Source organism: Nycticebus coucang, chromosome 7 (assembly GCF_027406575.1).
Source record: "Nycticebus coucang isolate mNycCou1 chromosome 7, mNycCou1.pri, whole genome shotgun sequence".
Classification (NCBI taxonomy): Eukaryota; Metazoa; Chordata; class Mammalia; order Primates; family Lorisidae; genus Nycticebus; species Nycticebus coucang.
Window position 1 is genome coordinate 94125483 of NC_069786.1, and position 23866 is coordinate 94149348.

General features: G+C 37.9%; 1 protein-coding gene across 4 annotated transcripts in view; it reads right to left on the reverse strand.

Moving 5' to 3' along the window:
- ANKRD44 (ankyrin repeat domain 44) overlaps window positions 1–23866 on the reverse strand; it is a 359761-nt gene that overhangs the window by 82477 nt on the left and 253418 nt on the right. For 2 of the 4 annotated variants that reach the window (XM_053598403.1, XM_053598401.1), the window contains exons 9-12: window positions 23304–23382; window positions 11453–11567; window positions 2865–2947; window positions 1637–1700 (exon numbers count right to left, since the gene is read on the reverse strand). In XM_053598403.1, coding sequence (XP_053454378.1) covers window positions 1637–1700; window positions 2865–2947; window positions 11453–11567; window positions 23304–23382 — 341 coding nt within the window. Of the gene's footprint in view, window positions 1–1636; window positions 1755–2864; window positions 2948–11452; window positions 11568–23303; window positions 23383–23866 lie in introns of all 4 variants that reach the window. The other 2 variants (XM_053598400.1, XM_053598402.1) reach the window with 1 other exon arrangement.

Genomic DNA, 23866 nt, shown 5'->3' on the forward strand with positions numbered 1-23866 from the left:
GTAATCAACCTTCCAGTGATGGTTTTGTTTATGAAACAACCACTTAAACCTATAATAGTTACATGTCTCCTTTAAACAATAAGCCAGAGTGAATGAGTGTTACCTTTTATTACAGCAGAATGAATCCACCATGATAAGCACTTTTAACCCAGATACTCCTTAATGGGAAATAAAACAGCTGCATTTCCCTGTTTTTGTAATCTAAGTAAAAAAGTGTGCCGAACCAAGGCTGAAAATGATTTAATGGAGCACAGTGATCTTGTAAAGCTTCTTTGTCATTCGCAGAAGCAATAAATCATACTTAGTAGAGAGACCCACTGAAGTGCATTTCCTTTTGAAGGGCATGGAGCTAAATATTAATCCTAATAGGAGTTTCAGGCAAGAATCTGAAATGGTGTGTTGCCACTTTCTGCACAGGTCTGATATTTTTTTAAATGTGGGCATAAAAAGAGACAAAAATCCTTCATTGTTCTAAACTTAGGACACTAAGAAGTGGCTTGGAATTTGTTTTATTATAATTGAAATAAGAAAAGTGATTCCAATGATAAACCTGAGCAGGGGTCTCCCCACCAGACATCCACCCTTTATAGCCACCGTTCTCAGAGAGCTATTTCAGTCATACAGTGGAAGAACTTTTAAGGACATCTATGTGTTGATGTAGCATGTGTGTTGATAACACCTGTCTCTTACTGATTGATGCCAAAGGTTCAAATGAAGTGGCAGATCCAAGTTGCATGGTTCATGAAGCTCAAACAATTTGGGGACCAGCATGGGGGAATGGGGAGGTCTTTAAAAATAATACAAAATTATGAACACAAAACTAGTTTTAAGACTTTTTAGAAGGGAACCACATAAATGAGGAGCCCCATACCTTCACCAGTAATCTGTATCTGATAAATATAGGTAATGTCTTTGGTAATACACAAGTGGAGAAGCATTGATATTCCTTAAGGACCAGGAAATTGATTATACCTTACCCAAACAAGGTCATCCAAGAGATGCCATGTTTGGTCAATGTGTGGTCACATATAGCAACAATATACTGATCAGAGCTTCAGTGTAATTATCAGCATGAAAAAAGAGAGTGGCTGATGAAAAACTATCTTTACAACTTAAAAAACAAAAAGGCAAGGATTAGATAACTTCTTGCCTATCTTTTTGGTTTTCTGGACTTTTGTTCACATTTAATCATTATAAAGACTTAAAAAATCAGATTTGAAATGAGGATGAAAATGTCTATAAATAAACGTTAATTAATCCAATCTTGGATTCTCTTGATCATCACCCACCTATCAGCAACAAAAGAGGAAAATCAAGAACAAATTTCAAATTATTTTCTTTTGGTGGAAAGATTCCTGATAGATACATATTCTATAATGTGAAAAAATCTATAATAAAAAGTAGAAAGGAAAGAGAGAGAGAGAAAAGAAAAACTATTTGCTATATAAGATAGGTTAACAATTTTTCTTTGGAGAACAAAATGCAGGTAATATAAAAATGTAACGTAAGGATAGTTGGTAGAAATTATTCTTACCCATTTGACTAAGGAAATTGCGTTTGATTTATAGACAGCTTAAATCAATAAAGATGAATTAGTAATTAAGTCGTGAACTAACTAGAGTTGCTGACTACTTACCCTCCTGCAGCAGCAGCATGAAGGCAGGTTCTTCCAAATTTATCTGGGGTGTCTATTTCAAAGCCTGCAGACAGCACGTGCTCATTACTAAACAAGGATACTATGCTATACTTTTGTCCTAGTTAAACCACAAGAAACATTGCAGAGACAGAAAAATCAGTTAGTAGAAAAACCAGAACGCAAGCAATTGTAGTCAGAAAGAGGTTGTCATGGAAACGAATGATAACTGCTCAAGCTTGGCAATTTTATAGGAGGAACCGTGAAGTCAGGAAGGATTTATTTTCACATTCAGCCCTGGGTGAACTACAGCCCCATTTTTCAATCCCGGGATAGAAATTTATGAAACCAATTTGAGATAAGTAGGGCAGTAGGCAGACAGAGCACATGGAGAAGACACAGAAAGCGAAGCAGGAATTCTGACATGCTGGAATAGGTATTTTCTTAAGTGTACTGCAACCTTTTGGTTGGTTTAAGATTTAGGAAACGTGCACGCATGCAAGGATTATTTTTAAACATGCCAATGGCAGTGAAAGCAGAATCAACCATAGGCAAAGTACTTAAAGGAAAAAAAAAATGCCTCTGGGATATCTGAATGATTCAGAAACCATCTTTGCCTTGCAGACCTCTGCCTCTTTTGAAAGCCCAGGAACTTCTTAATATATGTAAGTTGGTAAAAGGAGTGATAAGAAAGATTAGCAAAGGTTCAAACCAGAAAGGAGTTCTTGGCTCCAAATAGTGTCACATTAAAAAAATAAAAACTAAACCTAATTGGACCAGATCGGCTGTTGTGATTTTTCAGTGCCTGGGGAATGGGTAGGAAACATGACATTTCTACCATCAAGGAAGTGTAGGTGATTGGACCTTTTCCTTTCGTTAAAAAACATTAAATGTTAAATTGACATTTTAAGTTTTAAGATGCTTTCTTCTTCTGTGATTTAAACTTCCTATAAGCTCTGGCCATCCCTGCCTCTTTCCTACCCTGGATCACCTCACGCCTTAACTTGAAAAACAGACCATTCCTGGGTAAGAGTACTGACATTCAAACAGCTTCCACACCAAGGACCGCAGGGGGCGGTCACCTGCAGTTAGCTGTGGAACACGACTTTTCCTGCCAATTCAGGGAATGACACGAAGCACAGGCAGCCACTCACTCTGATCAGACACCCGAAACCATGTGACTCACGTACAGGACACATGAAGCCTCATCTCTGGTCGCGGATTTACTTACCCGATGATAACAACTTTCTGCAGCAGTCAGAGTGAGCATTTAGGGCGGCTAAATGTAAGGGAAACATGCTGTGGATACCACACCTGAGGAGGAAAAAAAGAGAGCAGCTCATGGTAACAGATCTGAAGATCCACGCAGAAGGACAATCACCTTCCTGCAAGTTCATTAATGAAAATTAACACCAGCTCGCATGGAGACTCCTGGCTGAAATAATTTGTAATTCTCTCATCTAATAAATAATTATATAATCTTTTTCCATCTTAAAATAATAAATGTCTGAATCTAAACCAGCCCATAACGATAAGAATGTATATTTTTAAGAAAATCTGTTTTGTACCATGACTCTTTAAATTTCATTTCCCTCTTGTGTTCTTCTGTCTTAAGAATCACATGTCTCATTCATTCAACTAGTCATCACTTTCAAAACACCAGATACTACGCTGAGTGCTGGAGACAGCCGTGCTGAGCAAGACATGCTACATTTGAAAAACAGCTTGTTTCATTCCTTGATATGATAAATGCCAAGCACTTTGCTGAGTTTATAATGGCTGTATTACTGAAAATAACATTTTGGATGAGAATCAAAACTAATGTTTACCTTTTGCAGGTGAAACTTTGTCTTCCTAATAGACTTTTATGTTGCATATTAACCCACATCATAATACCAGCCATAAAAAGGGAGGAGTAATAAACGTTGGCTTGCATACATTCCATAAACGTAGAACTATTAAAGGAAGAATCTAGAAAAGGACTTTTTGGAACGACTCCCACTACGACACAGTCCCCAGGATGATCCCTTAAAGGACAGGCAGGCTTCTGATGGCAGCACTTTCTGCCATCAGAATGAAATCCTCCTCCTCTCTTACTATCTTTCCTCCAATGAGAGCCCCAAACCCCCTGCTGACTTGTAGACCCCAACGAACAGCATCATCAGGCGGTTCCTGTGTACTTATAAGTGTTTATAATTTTAAACACATTGCATTTTAATCAAATAATACATTTTGGGTTTTTTAAATTCTCTACAGAAACAGAAGCAAGTATGGAACTATGTCTATTTACACTCTGGAGCATTAATTGCCCAACTTTCTTCTCTGGCAGAATGGCCCATTTTCAGACTCCACACTTTATAAAGAAACACATGGTTGGAACTGGTTAGGGTCTGGACACCTGAATTTTATTTGCCCCCTCAAAAGTTACTATGTGTGTGTGACTGTGTGAAAGCATACACGATTCATAGATATGTCATGGTATTCAATGTTTCTGAGTCTGTCAGTAATCAACCACTACTCTCTCTTTCCATGATAGCTAATTTCTATTAATTAGTGCTTTTGTTCAGTCTTCCCTATTTTCCTTTCCCTGTATGGAGATTTCCAACCAAGTGTATATAAGAGCTAGCATCCATTAAGAGATGCAATTTGCCTGTCTTCCAGGCAGTGTCATGCACAGGAGAACTGCTTGTAATTGCCTCTCTCATCATTTACCAAAAAAATTCTGGAAAGCAGTTGCATCAGTGGCAACATTGATGCTTAGGAAAAGGCAGGAGTTGGGGGATGGGAGAGCAGCTTTTCTACTTACACTATTATTTATATTGTTCCCTCTTAATGCCATAGAAACATGCAGTTTTTTAAAAAAAAAAAATGTGTAACATGAAACCTCTTTACTAAATGGCACTTGAAGCTAATGTGATTTTTACCTAACCATTTTATTTGTTTTGAGGAACTATATCAAAAATATATGATTAAATATTTCTAGATATTTGGAAGAGGAAAGTAGATGAATTATTTTCTAGGATGGTTTTAGGTTCCTGAAAGAATGTGCCTAGAATCAGGGACAGAACATCTCAAGATTTCCTTGAGCTTTCCCCGTTTTTTAAATATAGATCTACACACACACACTCACACTCATATACATACATAAATATGTAACATGCAGTTTATGAATATACATAAATATGTGTCTTTATATAAAATAATTACAAGCAGATGAATTAGGGAAAATAGCATCAAGCTCTATAAGAAACCAATTGGAAAAAAACAAAAAGCATAACAGCAACAGTATCATAATATTCTATATTCTATAAACTTCACTGTCAATATTTCTAATCAGTCTTGCCACTTAACACCCTGTCTTTAGATAATTTATCACACTGAACATTAGCTAATTATTTTATTGTTTTTTTTATGGTTAAATCATAGCTGTGTACATTAGTGCAATCAAGGGGTACAATGTGTTGGTTTCATATACAATCTGAAATATTCTCATCAAACTGTTCAACGTACCCTTCATGGCATTTTCTTAGTTATTGTATGTAGACACTTATATTCTGCATTTAGTAAGTTTGGCCTGTACCCATTCTAAGATGCACTGTAGGTGTGGCCCCACCCATTACCCTCCCTCCACCCTAACCTCTCCCCTCCCTTCCCCTTCCTTGGCCCTTTCCTCATAGTCTTGTGCTATAGTTGGGTTATAGCCTTCATATGAAAGCTATAATTTAGCTTCGTAGTAGGGCTGAGTACATTGGATACTTTTTCTTCCATTCCTGAGATACTTTGCTAAGAAGAATATGTTCCAGCTCCATCCATGTAAATATGAAAGAGGTGAAGTCTCCATCTTTCTTTATATTATAATATTCCATGGTATACATGTACCACAATTTGCTAGTCTATCCGTGGGTCGATGGGCACTTGAGCTTCTTCCATGACTTAGTGATTATGAATTGGGCTGCAATAAACATTCTGGTACAGATGTCTTTGTTATATGGTGATTTTTGGTCTTCTGGCTATAAACCTAGTAAAGGAATTATAGGATTGAATGGCAGGTCTATTTTTAGGTCTCTAAGTATTTTCCAAACATCCTTCCAGAAGAAACGTATTAGTGTGCATTCACACCAGCAGTGTAGAAGTGTGCCCTTTTCTCCACATCCACACCAACATCTCTGGTTTTGGGATTTTGTTATGTGGGCTACTCTTAACTGGGGTTAGGTGATATCTCAAAGTAATTTTGATTTGCATTTCTCTGATGATTAAGGATGATGAGCTTTTCTTCATGTGTTTGTAGATCATGCATCTGTTTTCTTTAGAGAAGTTTCTCTTCAAGTCCCTTGCCCACCCTGAGCTGTGTTCATGTATTCTTTTCATGCTAATACATTTGAGTTCTCTGTGGATTCTGATTATTAGACCTTTATTGGAGGTATAACCTGCAAATATTTTCTCCCATTCTGAGGGCTGTCTGCTTGCTTTACTTACTATGTTCTTGGCTGTGCAGAAGCTTTTTAGTTTGATCAGGTCCCAGTAGTGTATTTTTGATACTGCTTCAATAATGGTTTCCTCATCAGAAAACCAAGATAATTACAGTGTCTGTATCATAGAACAATTGGAAGGATTCATTGAGATAAGGTATACAAGGTACTAAAATGGAGTGTTTGATACATGGGAAGCTTTTACCGTGCATGTTAGGATTATTATTCCCCTTGCAATTATTATTAGTTTAATGGGTAATCAGTAGTCTGTGAGTTTTTCAAGTCATAATCAGGTTGTGGTTCCTTAAAATCAGGTGTGTGATTCTTTAAATGCCAAGATCAACTAACTTTGCCATTAATCTTTCTATCCTCTACAATACCTGCCTCACAACTCTTCTAAGGAAGTGAGATTGGTTTAGTTTTGCTAACTGAATGAGGCAAAAATATTTCCTAAATTTAGAATACGGTGATTTTATGATTCCTACCCAAATGAAAAAGTCAATTTCTTAGGAATTTTACCCATGCCGTTCCAAGTATTTATTATGTACCCTTAAGTTAGAGCAGTGGTTCTCAACCCTCCTAATGCCGCAGCGCCTTTTATTCAGTTCCTGTGGGTCGCAACCACAGGTTGAGAACAGCTGAGTCAGAGGCATTTGTATGTAACTGATAACCACAGGAAGTGGTCCTTGCTATTTGCAACCTGCATACATTTTCAGTGGATCTTTTTGAATTAAGTCCAGAGACTCTAATATGCCCTGTAAGGCCCTTTCTGAATATTACTGTTGACCAATCTATGTGTTTTCTAGTATCTCAGGGAACTCCTTTCCATTCCTTCTAAGGAAGCCCAGCCCCTGTCCTGGGCTTTGGCTCATACTGGCTCCTCCACCTGAAACTCTCTTCTCTTTCTCCATTGCTTCTTAGGATGCTTCACAAACTGGCCAGTGCATGGAAATGTCTTGGACTCTCCAGGTGTTCTCTATGAGAACTGCTGAACAATTGGTGTGAGGGCACTGGGGGCTCCTCTGAACCATCCCTTTATTACCACGTACCTCTGCCAAATCCCAGGGCCCGTGTTTGTATTTAGGCTCACAGGGGTGCTTGTGTGGTCTTGGTGTGGGCCATTGAGGAAAGAATAAAAGTTCACTAAGATGGGAATAATTCACTATGGGAATAATATTCACTAAGATGGGAATAATCGTGGCACTGGCCCCATGAAGCTGCTGTGATAGTTAACGTAGCATAACCCCTCAGAGCAGTGCCCAGCACAGGTAACCACTTAGTGTTCACTTTTAAACCGTGAAGTTAACATGAATGGAGTTGGTTTCTCTTTGTATTTTGTAATTTTAAAATTTATTGATATGTTAGTGTCAAAAGCCTAAGTAGTTTATATTTAGTCTTATGTTGGTTTCTCTTTGTATGTATTTTGTAATTTTTAAATTTATTGATATGTTAGTGTCAAAAGCCTAAGTAGTTTATATTTAGTTTTATGTTTATATATATTCAAGTAACATTATAATAAAAACAAGCTATGCTGAGGAGCGGAAAGACTCCCACTACTACGTCCTGCTACTCCTCCTTTGGTCTTAGCCATTGCTTCTTCTCACACCCCTAGCCTTGTCGGACAGGGTTCTTGTCGGACAAGATATATTTTCCCACATCCCAGTGGTATCCAGTGATTGCTCAGGCATTACACATAGAGTACATGATTTAAATAACTTGTTTAAATCTTGTCCCCAGTGGATTATAAATTCCTTGAGGGGAGGGACCTCTGAGATCCCAGAACATGGCATAATAGGTAACACTTAGCAAGCCCTCAACAAATATTTAATGAATGAATGAATGAATGAATGTCAGCACCAGTTATCTGCATAACTACAGTATCCCTAATTCTGCTGCAGTTGAGACAGAAAAAGAACTGAGAACATAACTGAGAAGATGGAAGACAAATTAAAACCCTGGAGACAAGTTCCTCAAACTAACAAAGTTCGAGAAGAAAAAACCAAAAGGGCTTTGGTACCATATGAAGTTGCATGTGCAGTGGTTCAAACTGCAGGAAATGCTCTGATTGAAAGTTCAGAGAAGCAAAAAGAATAACAAAGAACATTCTAACCAAGACCTTACAACAGATTCAAGCAAATTCACAAGAAGGTAAAATAAAAGGTAAAGGGTAAAAATTTCTATAGAAATTTTTAAAAATACATTTGACCATATTTTTTATGAATAAAGACGAGTTATTTTAATAAATGCTATTTTTTTTTTTACTTATTTATGGAGGGAAAGGTCTATTTTTCTCTTCTTTAATAAACCTATCAGGAACCCAGACAACTGGGATTTTCCAGGGGGCTTTTGGCAAATTTAATCTTTTCTAATTTCTCTCCCCTTCATTTTGAGAATTTCCCCTAATGTGGTTTCCTTTCTCCCACACATACAAACACACAAGCATGTGTGTATACACGCACACACACAATCACTGCCTTAATGAATCACTGTCACTGAAGGTGGCAAGTCTTATCTCCAGATATGTTGTGACAAAGGAAAGCAGATGAGGCTTTTTGTGACTGGGACAAGGTTTCCCTCTTCTGTGCCCAGATGCAACATGGCCAATGGAAGGAAGGGCTACTTGAACAATGATGACATTTCTAAGGTGCTTTTGCTATAGGATGTGTGTTAGTGTAAATTGAAGGAAAAAATAATCACAAGGAAATAAAACTCATGCTTATTAAATTAAATAGATTTGGGAGGAAATTTTAAGTAAGTATTAGGTCCAGTTTATTTGTATCCCTAAAATGGATTCCAATTGGGAAAAAAATTAGAAAATCATGATAGTTTAGCTAAAATTCTCCAAGTAACCCAGACTTGCAAGAAAAATAACACTGAAAATATTAACTCATCACAGGTAAAGTTGGTTTGTGTCTAGAGGTGTTGCTTATGTTTAATTAACACTGAGCATTTACAAGCTCTCTTTGGGCAACCATGATCTGGTTGGGAACTCCAGAACCTAGTAACAGCCTCCTGAATCCTAGTGTGCAGCTTTCCCCCACAAAACTGAGCTGCTTCTTTTAACTTACAACATCCCAATCAAACAGTTCCTTTGGCTTAAAACAGATGCCTTTCCCTTCTGAAAAGAGACACCCCACTGCTAATTCTCTTCCATGCCCACCCTCCACCTCATCCTTCTCCAAGACCTCATCTTTTCTTCCCCGGATGTTTATAAGAGGCTGGCAAGCATGTTTCTTGCCTGGACTGCCCTGATATGTCTGGACTGACTCCAATATGTCTGGACTGCTATCAGAGCCATCTTTCTTACCCACAAATGGGATCATTAGGCACAACCTACTCTACACCCACTTAGAATCCTTTAATAGCTTCCGAATGCCTCAGACTAGAATCCAGTTCCTTAACAGGACTTGCAAGGTCAAGGAACTTGGAGATGTGGCTCTTCCTGCCTTTCCACCCCATTTCTTCCCCCACCCCCTACCCTGATACGTGAGAGGACCCAGATTTAGAAATCTGCTTTCAACATGTTCACATGTTTATGTTTCTATAAAGACAATTCTCTCTTCTTGGAATGTCTTTTATAAAAATGGTTCCTTTTTCTTGGAATGTCCTTCCTTGCTTCCCCTTCTCTTTCTTCCTCACAATTCTTCCCTCCTGGTAAACTCTTCTGCAAGCTTCATTTTGCTAAAATGTCATCCTTGTTCCCACAGCCTGGTCTAAACCTCCTTTGTAACAAACCTCACAACTTTGTAGTCATTTGCTCTTATTCTTATCTCAGCCACTAAACTGGGAGCACAGGAGGCCCCCAGAACCCAGGCTAACTTAATGTTGAACTGATTAAAGTAAACTATCACATACGACCAATCTACCAGAGCAGGCCATATAATTCACTTCAAGCCCAGAAAACTGGGCCCTCTGGGCATGTGCTCTCATGATCCCAGTATGACTTCCCTGGACCATTTAAATTTTGTCTCATTCTCAAGCAAGATTTTCATTTCTGTTGCACAACATTTGACAAACAAAACAGAATTCCTAATATACACTGCCCTCCTATCGTTCTTCTCTTAAAAATTCAGTTATTACCCCACAGTCTTTGTCACTAAGGCCAAACTCTTTATTCAGGCATTTAAGGCCTTCTTTATTACTTAGCTATTAGTAAGTAATGAAATGATAGTTAACATGTAGTGATAGCTTACTAGGTGCCAGCCATTGTTCAAAGAGCTTTTAACATGGATTATCGTCATAATAACCTCAGCAGATGTACATGTTTATATAACTCATATACATCTTACCATATAATGGAGACCTTTAAGAGTAATTAGGACACTGAATCCTCATAACAAACCTATGCATAGATACTATTATTACTCCCTTTTTTCAAGTGTGGAAACCAAAGCAAAGAGGGATTAAGCAACAGACTGAAAGTCACACAGCTCACAAGCGAGACAGCTTGGACTGGAGCTTGGGAAGTGCCCCCCAAAGCTGGCTCCCAGCCATCACAGGATGCTGCTCCTGGGCAGCCCACAGCATCCTGACATATATACGCTCTCTCTGTCAGGCCCAGCTCTTCCCCCACATGCAGTTTTTCCCTCGTTTTTTCTTGCTTTCTTCCCTGGTTGAGATGGCTACCACCCTCTGCTCTACACAAACAATTCTTATCCTCTAAAGACTACCTAATACTTGTTTTTTCCTTGAAGCCTTTTCAGAAAAACTTTGGCCACCTTTGAGCTCTCTCCTGCCTGTCTATAATATACGGCATGTATTGTGTACACCGAACACATTGCCACTTAAGTCCTGTTTCATTTAGAACTTTATCTTTCATGGTTCTTTGTCCTGAGTGGGCCTTGGGCCCCCAACAAAATTTTGAGCACTTTGAAGATACCAAGATACTTATTTTGAAGCCCCCTTGGCACCAAGCCTTGTGACAAATGAAGTCAGTTTCCCCTTCCCTGTGTAGCAGATTTACTCAATCATGCCCTGTACAACCGTATCATTAAAACTGAGCAAGCACTCCTGAATTTGCCCAATGATGTTTTATTTTTCCTATTTAACAAATGGTAAGCTTTGGAAAGAACAGAAAAATATTAACAGAATTAGGAATAAACTTCAAGTTTCCTTAATTAAAACCACCAGAATGGGCCACGTTTGGATGTAGCTAAAAAGTAAAATCAGTTGTTCTTTGCATGTATCATTAAAAGTCACTTAATTTATTTCAAATTTAATTTGCGTTTGGTTTAATGGAACGGGTCTGCCCTAACCTGGATAAATGGGAACTATCTACTGCGTGGCAGAATCCCATTAGCTGTATTCCCACCTGTGGCAATTATTCTGTCATATTTTTGCAGTAACCTACTTGGCTGTGTCAGCTCCGCTGGTTATTAAGGTGTTAATCAAAAGCTCATGACCATATCTTGCAGCCACGTGAAGAGGAGTGTTGCCATCTTTATCCACACAGTCAATTTCACCTCCTGAAAGAGACATTTTAATAAAAATAACACAAAGATTCACCTTGATTCAGATACTACATTCTATGTTAACCCCTCATGTAGACCGAATGTGGACTTCTTTTCTACTCCAGTGTGCATCTCTGTTCTTTAGAGGGACAAGTCACCAACTGAAACGGTAGGAGTATTACATCTGCATGGGGAGAAGACTGTTCGAAATGCTTTCGTAAGACATCTCTAGATTGTCCTATTTATGGTTCTAAAATCTTACAACTAGATTCTGAATGAACGACGTAATCAAATCTCATAAAATATCATTCTGAAGACATATTCAATTTTAATTTTACCTGTTGAATTAAAGACCTATGTAAACCTCACGAGAAAGCCCAAGAACCAAAGGGGATGGAGTTTAGGAAAAGATTTTACATAGTTTGATTATCTAGCTTAAAATATGATGAGAAAAATGGTAAAAGCATAAACTAAAAGTGCCCATATTTATAAAAACTATAAGTTAATCAATTATGGTCATTTTAATAATATAGTATTTCCATCCTGTTTCATTTTACATTCTTTCCTCCCAACTTTTTATTTCACTACATTTATTTCTTTTGTTCTTCATTTCATATGTGTGTGCTGGTAGATATAATTGATTTATTTTTTCATTTACCTGAGGAACCCTTTAAAGATAACATCATGATGTTTCACCCCTATGCACATTTCTCCTAAGAACACAGCCTTTTTTTTTCCTATTTTTTTTTGATACAAAGTCTCACTATGTTGCCCTCAGTAGAGCGCTGTGACATCACAGCTCACAGCAACTTCAAACTCTTACGCGATTTTCTTGCCTCAGCCTCCCAAATAGCTGGGACAACAGGCACCTGCTGCAATGCCTGGCTATGTTTTTGTTGTAGTTGTCATTGTTTGGCAGGCCCAGGCTGGCTTCAAACCTGCCAGTTCTGGTGTATGTGGCTGGCACCCTAGCCGCTGAGCTACAGGCACCAAGCCAGAACATAACCATTCTCAGACACAACCACAATTCCATCATCACATCCAAGAAGTTTAACATTGATAAAATAATTTTATTTAATATTAGTACATATTCCAGTTTCATCAATTGTCTCCAAAATGTGCTTTATAGTTATTTTGTTGTTGTTGTTTTAATCCAGGCTCTAATTAAAGATTCTGATAGCATTTAGTTTTCATGTCTCTTTAGTATAACACAATTCTCTCGGCTTTTATTTACTTATTTATCCTGTTAAAGTTTCTCACGTCATTGCTATTTTCAAAGGTTAAGCCAAGAGCCATGTGGGCCGTTGTGCTTCCTTGAGTTGTCTGGTGAGTTCTTTTTTTTTTGGCAGTTTTTGGCTGGCGCTGGGTTTGAACCCACCATATGGGACCAGCGCCCTATCCCTTTGAGCCACAGGCGCCGCCCCCTAGTGAGTTCTTCATTATTAGATTTGAGCTAAACATTTCAGCAAGAATGCCCGTGCTGATACACATGTCCCATTGTATCTCCTCAGCACACACATAGTTATTCCATGACTGGAACATGCAAAATTTGATTGCTTGCAATGGTACAAAGTTTCAGTTTGAGAACAGAAAAAGTTCTAGAATGGATGGTGGTGACAGTTACGTAATAATGCAAATTTACTGAATGTCACCTAACTGTAAACTTAAAAATGGTTAAAATGGGAAATTTTATGTTATGCTTATGTACATTTACCACAATTTAAAAAAAAGTTTGATTACTTATTAACGTTCTGCCAGAACGTTCTAGTCCAAAATTTCCTCTGGGCAATTAACAAGCAATCTGTGGGTGATACTTTGAGACTGTGCGGATATCATATTTCCCAACAAAGTTTCCCACAATGATTTTGGCACAATAACAAGGAGTACTTTGCTCAGAAGGTACCTGGATTCTTTATTCTGTATGCTTGTATTATCAATTTGATATACAATTAGGTACATTTGATTCTGTTAAAATTTTACTGAATTCTTATCTAATTTTATTATATTAATATGTAAAACGTTGACATGTTTCAAAAGTCGAAATTATATATTTTAAAAGCTTCCTCCTCATTCCTATCCCTTTAATTTCTTCCTCACACACATCCTATAGTAATCATTTTAATTAGTTTTAGATTATGCTTCTTGTGTTTCTTTTTGCAAAATACTTTTTATTTTCACATAACAATATACCCTGGAACCCGCTCTTAAAGATCACATCTTGAAGATCTTCCTCACTTTTGTAGAGCTTTCTTGTTTTTTATTGCATGGATGTACTAGGTTAGTACACGCCTCTCCTATGAGTGAGCATTTAGATTATAAATAACATTGTGCTGTTATCAGGAACACTGCAGTGCCATCTCACGCACATGTTGTTTCATATTTGTCATGTATCTTCAGGATAAATTCTTCCTAGGAATTCCTAGAAGGAAGATTGCTAGATCAAAGGGCAAATCAATATGGGTTTTGTTACATTTTGCCAAATTTACCTCTTTAGTGCTGGCTATGGTTTGGATATGGTTCATTTGACATCCCCTCCCCAAGTCTCATATTGAAATATGATCACCAGTGTTGGAGGAGGGGCTGGGTGGGAGGTATTTGGATTGCAGGGGCGGATTACTCACAAATGGCTTGGTATCATTTTCACTCTTAGTTCCCAGGAGAGCTGGTTGTTGAAAAAGGCCAGCACCCTTCTCTCTCTTCTCCTTTCTTGCCATGTGAAATGCACACACAGGCTCCCCTTCACCGTCTGACATGAGTGGAAATAGCCTGAGTCCCTCCCCAAAAGAGGATGCTGGTGCCATGCTTTTAGCACAGACTGCAGAACCCTGAGCCAATCTCTTTTCTCTATCAGTTACCCAGCCTTGGGTATTCCTTAGCAACACAAACAGACTAAGACAGTGTCTCCATAGACCCTGTTCAAATCGCTCCAATTAGCACCTTTTCCCCTGATAGCCTTGTCAAGTTTTTGAGTATCTGCCATGATGGGTGAGCTGGTTATCTTACTGCACTACGGTTTTTCACATGTTTCTCTTATAAGGAAGGAACTTAAACATCTTTTCAAATATACCAGAACCATCTATATGTCTTTTTCTCTGAACTATTTTTCATGACTTTGCCCATTTTTCTAAACGTGTGTGTGTGTGATCTTTTATTTCTTGATTTTCAATAGCTCTTAAAATGTTGGGAAACTACACATTTATTAGCAAGATAGGTTATAAATATTTTTCTTCCAGGTTTTTGATTATCCTTTGATTTTATGTATGGTGTTTTCTCTTTCAAAAAAATTTTTTTTAAATTTACCAATCTTTTGTTGTGTTTGGATTTTGAATTATAGTCAGAAAGGCTTTCCCTAACCATGGTAACAAAGAAATTGACATGTTTTCTATACTGAAAAGGTTTCATTTTTTACACTTGGACATCTGATCCATTTGGAGTTTATTTTGATTGTGGTATGTTAGTTGATTGACTAAGTCAATGTTGCCTGAATATCTAAAAGAATCAAAATTCAAGAAAAGGGCCTGAACAAATTCACAGACATAGAAAGTTGATTAGTGGTTACCAGGGGCTGGAGAACAGAGGAATGGGGAGTGACAGCTAATGAGTATAAAGTTGCTTTGGGGGTGATGAAAATGTTCTAGAATTAGACAGTGGTGATGGCTATTCAAGCTTGTGAAAACACTAAAATCCATTGAATTGAAAATGGTGACTTCTCTGGTATATGAATTATATCTCAATTATTATTTAAAAAGGAGCCTGAACCAAATGACAGGAAAAGGTTAAGGAAGTAGAGAACAGGGGAGCACCCCAGAGACATAAACAGGCACTGGATGTGCCTATGAACACATAAGGTCATGTACAGTTCTGCTCCAGGAAAAGAAAAACACCTGGACACTGGGGCACAGAATGCAAGAGAGTCTAAGGTTTTCTTTCCTGGCTATCCTATTCAGAAACAAATCTTTGCATCATAATGGAAAATTGTAGGTAAATGAATGATCAAATCATGCTCTTTTACACCAGATCTCACTAGAAAATTGTGTTCCACAAAATGCTCTACAAATTTCCCTCAAATTTTCACTTTATCAATTACACTAACCTAAAGAAAGGTATAATTAAACTAAAATACACCATTGCAAGATATACTAATGCTATAATGATCAGCATGTATGTGTGCCAGAATAAGAAATACCAAATCCTGGTTTGGCACCCATAGCTCAGTGAGTAGGGCGCTGGCCACATACACTGAAGCTGGTGGGTTCGAGCCCAGCCTGGACCTGCTAAACAACAATGACAACTGCAACCAAAAAAATAGCCGGGAGTTGTGGCCAGTGCCTGTAGTCCCAGCTACTTGGGAGGCTGAAGCAAGAGAATCACTTAAGCCCAAGAGTTTGAGGTTGCTATGAGCTGTGATGCCACAGCACTCTACTAAGAGTGACATAGTGAGACTCTGTCTCAAAAAAAAAAAAAAAGAAAGAAAGAAAAGAAAAGAAATATCAAATCCTAAAAAATGTAAAGATTACATGAATGGCTTTGATAGATCTAGTAAGATATGACAAATTTGCTTTGAATAATTTACTTTTGATTAAGAAAGTAATTTTCTCATTGTAGAAAATTTAGAAGATACAGTCAAATATAAACAAGAAAATACAAGTTATTTATAAATTCATTGATTATGCAAGACAGTCCGTATTAACATTCTGGAATATTTCCTTCCTATTGTGTGTATGTGTACATGTGTGCATTTTCCCACATAGTGAGATCATAGTGTAGAAAGAGTTTTGTATCCTGATTTTCCCCTTGATATTATAATATAAACATTTCCCACATCATTAATTTTTTTTCTTATTAATAGTTTACTATTTTAAATTGCACACGAATTTAATGGACGTCCTGTATAATCATCACTGGCTACGTAATATCAGCATTTAGAGAATTACTTAGCAAGTCCTCAATTACCAGGCACTGAGGCTATCCCAAGCTTTTGTTGTTAAGAAAAACACAAGAATAGGCTCAGCACCGGTGCATAGTGGTTACAGTGCCAGCCACATACAGTGAGGTTGGTGGGTTCAAACCTGGCCAAGACCAGCTAAAACAACAATGACAACTGCAACAAAAACAGCCAGGTGTTGTGGCAGGCACCTGTAGTCCCAGCTACTTTGGAGGCTCAGGAAAGAGAACCACTTAAGCCCAAGAGTTTGAGGTTATACTGTGAGCTATGATGCCACGGCACTCTACCCAGGGTGATATAGTGAGACTCTGTCTCAAAAAAAAAAAAAAAACCAAAACACAAGAATAAACATATTTACAATAATCTTTACCTTTCATACATTTTCTTTCAGCAACATTTTTAGAATGAGAACTATTGGATAAAAAATATGAACATTTTAAAGGCCTTTGATTGACAAATAGCTTTTGAGAAAAGCTGTGCCGTCTGCATTCCCCCTTAGCAGTATACTCAAGCCAAAAAGAGTCTTCTCAGATATGAGGAACAACATTACTTCTTCTCTTGCAATAAGACTATTATAAAATCCTCATAATAACATCTGAATGGTCCTTCTTTCTAGTTAGTCCTGCTATTGGTTATTATGACCAACAACTCCTCAAGATTTATTTTTGGCAAACAACACTTTTTCTAGCCAGGAGTGTTGGTAAAATGTAGAGTTAGTAAGTAAGAATCTTTGCTACAAAGTGAAACAATTACCAAAAATGTATGGAAGGGGCAAAGGCTTCAAAAACTAAAATTAGCACACACAGGACTTAAGATGCTTCACTCTAAGCCACTGTGTATAGAGTTTCGCTTGAAAATCAGTTTGCTGCCAATAAGTTTGCACATTTGGGGTTTACAGTATAATAGCTGTTTACAGAAAGGTAATCCCTTTTTGAGCTTCACAGAGAAATGGCAACTTGAATACAAATACTGATCTTTCTTCAAATCATTGTTCCTGTGGCACAGTGGTCATTTTTAAAGAGAGTTGTTCAAATAAACAGACTATGCTTATTTCTATAAAAGTAACAATTCCATATTTTTACATATACATACTTGAGTACATAGCAAAAATCCAGAACATTCACCAAACTGTCAATAGAAATTCTTGGATGGGGTTGGAGTGACACATTGGTGGGGATCACAAAGGTTCTCTCTAATGACTTAATTTTAGTTTACAAGGAGTATGTGCTAATTTTATAATCATGAAAACAATAAAATAAAGTTAGTTATTGTGGTCTTCTAGGGACTCAAGAGAGAGTTCATTAGGATCTGAATTTAGAAGTATCCAGTTTAGATTGATTCATTTTATGACTTGATGGTAGTTTAGGGGACAGGCAACCACCTGGTCTCTAGGGACACCTCAGAGCAATCCAGGCTGTACTGATTTGTCTAAGAACTTCCTATGGTGATCTACCTGGAAAGCCCACCTATGGAACTGATCTCAGAAGATGTGGGGGGAAGTTCCCCAGACTTCTGAGAAGCCTCTGCCCTAGACAAACACGGCATTGTTCCACGTCCCTCACAGCCAAGAGCCACCAAACTTTCCTTAGGAAGAGTTTTAAGGCCTCCAGATTTACCAGCCTCAAAGGTGCCAAAAATTGGGTAGAAAAAGAAAAGAATAAAAAATATTTAGAAGGGTGGAATAGAGAGTGGGTGTGAGCTGATAAGGGTTTTTCTTGTTATCATTTAATAAGTCAACTTAAAACTACAAAAATACAGGCCCAATGGGATGGCTCATGCTTACAATTCTAGCACTCTGGAAGGCCAAGGTGGGAGGATTGCTTGAGCTCAGAAGTTTAAGACCAGGCTGAGCAAGAGTGAGACCTGTCTCTACTAAAAATAGAGAAATTAGCCAGGCATTATGGCACATACTAGTAGTCCCAACTACTCTAGAGGATGATACAGGAGGATTGCTTGAATCTAGGAGTTTGAAATTGTTATGAGCTAGTCTGATGCCACAGCATTCCAACCTGGGCAATAGAGTGAGACTCTTTTAAAAAACAAAACTGTAAAAACACAGATAATTATTTATTGTCTATATATGCGTTTATTATCATTTAAAATATTTTTCAGGAAAATATCATAATACTCAATAGAAAAATAAAAGAGACTGTATTGTTATTTGGAAATACGTTTTCTACTAAAGTAGGCCCTCCTATGAGTGAATTTCTATTTATAATCATTCCACAAACCTTTCTATTTTCACTTGGAAACATTTCAAACTTCTTGGAATTCAAATTAAATATCTTGGCCAGTCATAGTAGCCCACACCTATAATTCTGGCACTTTGGGAGGCTGAGGCAGAAGGATCAGTTGAAGCCAGGAGTTAGAGACCAGCATGGGCAACATAGCAAGACCCTATCTCTAAAAAACTTTAAAAACTTAGCCAAATGTGGTAGTGTGTACCTGTAATCTTAGCTACTTTACAAGGTGAGACAGGAAGATCACTTGAGCCCTGGAATTTGAGGCTGCAATGAGCTATAATCATGCCATTGCATTCTAGCCTGGACAACAGAGTGAGACCCTGTCTCTAAAAAAAAAAAAAATAGAAATTACAATAAAAAAAAATCATAACTATTAATTTGAAGGTTGTAAGTTAACTGTTGATAATTAATTATTGATACTAAGTGAGGAAAATAAACATTTGTGAGTTTAGAAGTATGCAGGGTATGTCAGAAGGGATAATAATTCATCAGCATTATCTAATAATTCATCTGAACTTAGTTTTTTATTGCACAGACAAGAATGGTCATATAATTAAGTTGCCTGAGTAAGATTGTGAGCCACAGGGTCCAAATCTTACAATGAGTCATCCTAACCTAGAACTTTTGAAACCTGCTGGATAGCATCTGAGGTAACTGCCTGGAGTGAATGGCTGATCAAAAGCTTCCTGACACCAGGTTGTGTCTTCTTTTAGTTCCCTTCCCTCTCTCACTGTGACAATGCGGCTTCAGACAGCAAAAACATGATCTGACAGCCGCACTCTCTGTTTACTAAATAAGAAAGAAGAGAATACTTTTTGAAGGATTGTCTTACCAAAGCAACTGTGAAGAACTGGTAACCCTGCCTGGAGAGTGGTCAGCAAGGCAGAGAAATACTATACAAAGTCCAAACACCAAAGCAATTTAACAAAACAAACACATAAATACAAAGAACATTCCTCAGGAGCATGTTCCCTTGGTCCTAGGAGCTGAATGATGTTTCATGTGGTTCCAGCAGCCCAGCTCCTAGGGCACAGAGGGGATGAGGCTGAGTTGTAACCCCCGCAAGAGGACTGACCCCAGGCCCCGGGAGCATGAGCCTCTGGACAGTGACAGTTCTGGCAGCAACCCAGGATTTTTATAGAAGGAAGCCAACAAACAGGAAAAAAGAAAAGAACTTCCTATTCTTCTCCCCAAGGGCATTTAAAAGCATGTCAGATGGAAGAATTCACAACTCTCATATGTGATATGACTGCAAAGAAGTGTTCACTGAGAGAAGAGAATGTCAAATCATCCTTTTACAGGGACAACTTTATTTCAAATATAAGTAACCTTTGGAGTTACTTACAGATTTCAAATTGTTAAAAAAATATTTTAACATCATCAGTTCCCCAGAAATCATGTTTATTTATAAGCGTAGTAGTTCAGTTCAATGTCAGACTGATCCCTCTTCCTTAACATACTAGTCACATATCCTGACAAGTGACGACCTCTCTGCCTCAGCTTCCCCATCTTTGAAATGGAGATAATATTATTACCTCTTTCTCATATGGTAGTTGAAAAGATTTATATGGGGGTGTGGCTAAAGCAAGAGGCCAGGTGAGACAAGAATGAGAAAGGCTCTGTAGCAAAGACCCCTTGATGATCACTGAGGGTAAGAGATGGGGTCCCTTTCAGGTCTTGCCCCAAATCAAAAGCCTAGCAAGAATGCCCAAGGAGAGCATGGAAGTCTTCTGGCCTACAGTATGGCTCTTACAGAGGTTAAACCAGCCAGCAACCCCCGGGATTGTTGTGAGCTTACTAGCAGGACAAAGGGGAGATGGTCATGGTCTTGGTGCCCAGTATGGAGACAGTACGGTATGGCACGCAGGGATAAACCTTGTCACCAGTGCTGACAAGGTGAAAACTTGCACTCTCCAGCCCTGTCTCTGTGCTTGAGATTGCTCTAAAAGGGAACAAAAATTGTTATGCCACAGAGCTAAGGCCCATTGATTAAGTTTATATTACATTTTTTTAAACGTTTTTTTGTTCCTAAAAGTTTTATCTTCTTTGAAAGTTTTGTTTGATTTCAAGGAGGTGGCATTGTTTTTGAAAAACAGCTGAGAAGTATAGTGAGATAAGAAAAGTGCTCAAAAAAGAGAGAAACTGGGGTCACTCCACTTCCCCCTTATTTATATCCAGCAAAATAAAACAAAGTGGCCTTTTCAATAGATTGACTGTCAAAAGCAGGGCATAGATTTCAAATTATAAATAATGAATGCTGTGCAGTTAATTTCCATTTTATCTTCTTTGGCTTGCTGGACATTTGTTAGGATTTCTTTTCCCCTGAAACTTTACTGACATGCTTATAAATTGTCTTCATTTTGCTGCAGACATTTTGCTTCCTAAGCACAATTTCACTGGCTGATCTTCCATCCGAATGTCAAATGACTTCATTTTATAACGTGAGTGCCTATGACACAACTCAGTGCCACTGACAATTCAAGCATATGTCATCCAAAATTCTTACAGATGCAAAAATTTAGGCCCAAGGAAAAGCACTAATACCAGAATTTTGAGAAACAGAAATATCAGTCAACTAAAAGTAGTTGAGGAACTGTTGGATTGACCTGGAATGTCAGCTTAAGATCTAGACTAAGCCTTTTATATTTTTAAAATCATCTCTAAGATTTTCTAAGATAATAGAAGTTGTGTTCTCAAAATCAACCCACTCACAGACACCGGCCATGACCCCCTCTAAGCAGCATAAACCATGTTGTGAAGTGATACTCCCTAGTACTTTGGCTTCAGAGACAACCCGATGGTTCAAGCATACCTTTGTTATGGGCCTGGAAAAGTACTACATTATGTGACTTTCCAAGGCCTCTATCAAGTCTGTGATTTTATGATCCTTTAAGTCATGTACTTAGCTACTTTTCCTCTGATTCATCTCATTTTTTCCTGCCTTTGCTCAAGACTTTAATTAGGTTTCAACTTAAGAAACTATAGTGAATTCTAAAAATATTTTTTAAAAATTCAGATTTGTTGCTAAAAAACGTTTGCTATTTATCTTTATTAATTTCAGTGTAAATGGTACCGGATCTTGAGCCTATTCAAGTACAGTAGAACCTCTGTAAGTTAACCACCCAAGGGATTATAATAAACTGGTCATTATAAGGAACTAGGGGAACTAGGCCTACAGGACTGATATGTACATGTGGTGCATGTGCAGTTTATGAAAATCAGGTCATTTTAAAGAGGTGGTCAACATGTGAAACCAGGACTATTGTATTGATATATACGTGTGGTGCAAGTCTGGTTTGTGAAAATCAGGTCAACTTAAGGAGGTGTTCGAGGTAGGGCGGTGGTCAACTACAGAGCTTCTACTATATATAACTTCCAGTTTCAAAGCTGACATGTTCTTAGCCTGCCTGGGAATTGATTGTCAATGTGTAGTTTCATGGGAGGTTTTGTTATTTCAGATTAATATGAGAGTACAAATGTTTAGGTTACATTGTTTTCATTTCTAAGGTAAATGTCAAGTTTTTTTTTTTTTTGAGACAGAGTCTCAAGCTGTTGCCCTGGGTAGCATGCTGTGGTATCACAGCTCACAGCAACCTCAAACTGCTGGGCTCAAGCGATTCTTCTGCCTCTGCCTCCCAAGTAGCTGGGACTACAGGCACCCGCCATAATGCCCGGCTATTTTTTGGTTGCTGCCATCATTGTTGTTTGGCAGGCCCGGGCTGGATTCGAACTCGCCAGCTCAGGTGTATGTAGCTGGCACCTTAGCCGCTTGAGCCACAGGTGCCGAGCCGGTAAAGGTCAAGTTTTAATGGAGCCCTTCACCCAGGGGATATGCTGAATATCCTTACGTTGTGCACATTAGATGAGAACCTGCCAATCACCTTCTCCCCTCCCCCTTGTTAGACTATACTTGTGTTTTTCTTTCATGTGGGTGTGTATTGTTTATATATTGGTTTCATATTAGTATTGAGTATATTGGCTACTTATTTTTCCATTCTTGTGATACTTACTAAAAAAAAAAAAGTGTTTCAGCTCTATCCAGGCAATATAAAAGATATAAAGTCTCCATCTTTTCTTATGGCTGAATAGTACCCTAGGGAATACATATACCACAGTTTGTTAATCCACTCACAGGCTGATGGGCACTTGAGTTGCTTCCACAATTTGGCAATTGTAAATTGACCTACAATAAACATCATTCTAGTGCAAATGTCTTTGTGGTACAATGATTTTTTTTCTTCCAAGTAGACACCTAGTAATGGGATTGCAGGATCAAATGGAAGGTTCACTTTTAGTTCTTTGAGAATTCTCCATACTTCTTTCCATAGAGGTTGTATTAGTTTGCAATCTTTTTTTTGGGGGGGGGGGTTTATATTTTTACTACTAAGCTGGGTGCTAATGATGTCTGATGAAGAGCTTTTAGCAAAGTACATCAAAATGTTATGTAAATCCATGCTTATTCAAACTCTAAAACAGACCATCTAGATTCACATTCAGATGACTGACAGCCAAACTCAAACCCAGAAACTATTCAAATAGACACTACTGAAGCATCTCTCTTACCATTCTGAATGAGAGTTTGTGACCGTGTGAACCTTCCATGTACAGCTGTCATGTGCAATGGACTTTTGCCATCTTTACTCTAAAAAAAAAAGAGAGAGCGAAACAATGGAGGTACTCTGGAGCCAGTGACATCAGTCTGAAACATCCCTGCAGACACAGCTGACAATGCCCAGAAAATATCAGTTCAAATGTTTTTTAAAAGTATGATCATATATCATAGGGACAAAGATAACTTTGAAAGAAAAAGATAAAATGTATACAACATCTTGAGTTACTACTGCATAACATCACATTATAAAGAAGCTTAAAGAAACAGTCACCCAAAATGTTAAATGTTTTTCTCTTGTGAGCTACTGACAAAGATTTCCTTCAAGGTGTTTTCTTTTTTCAACTTTTGACTATAGTGCCTGAAAAAGATACAAATGATCTGTTAACTTGCATGGTCTTGTTTGACCTGAAGTTGACTAAACTGCTGTAAATCGCTGCAACTCTCCAAAGTAACCTGGCACCCTCCACCATTCCCTACATGCTAGTTCCATTAAAAAAGAAATCACTTTGAATGT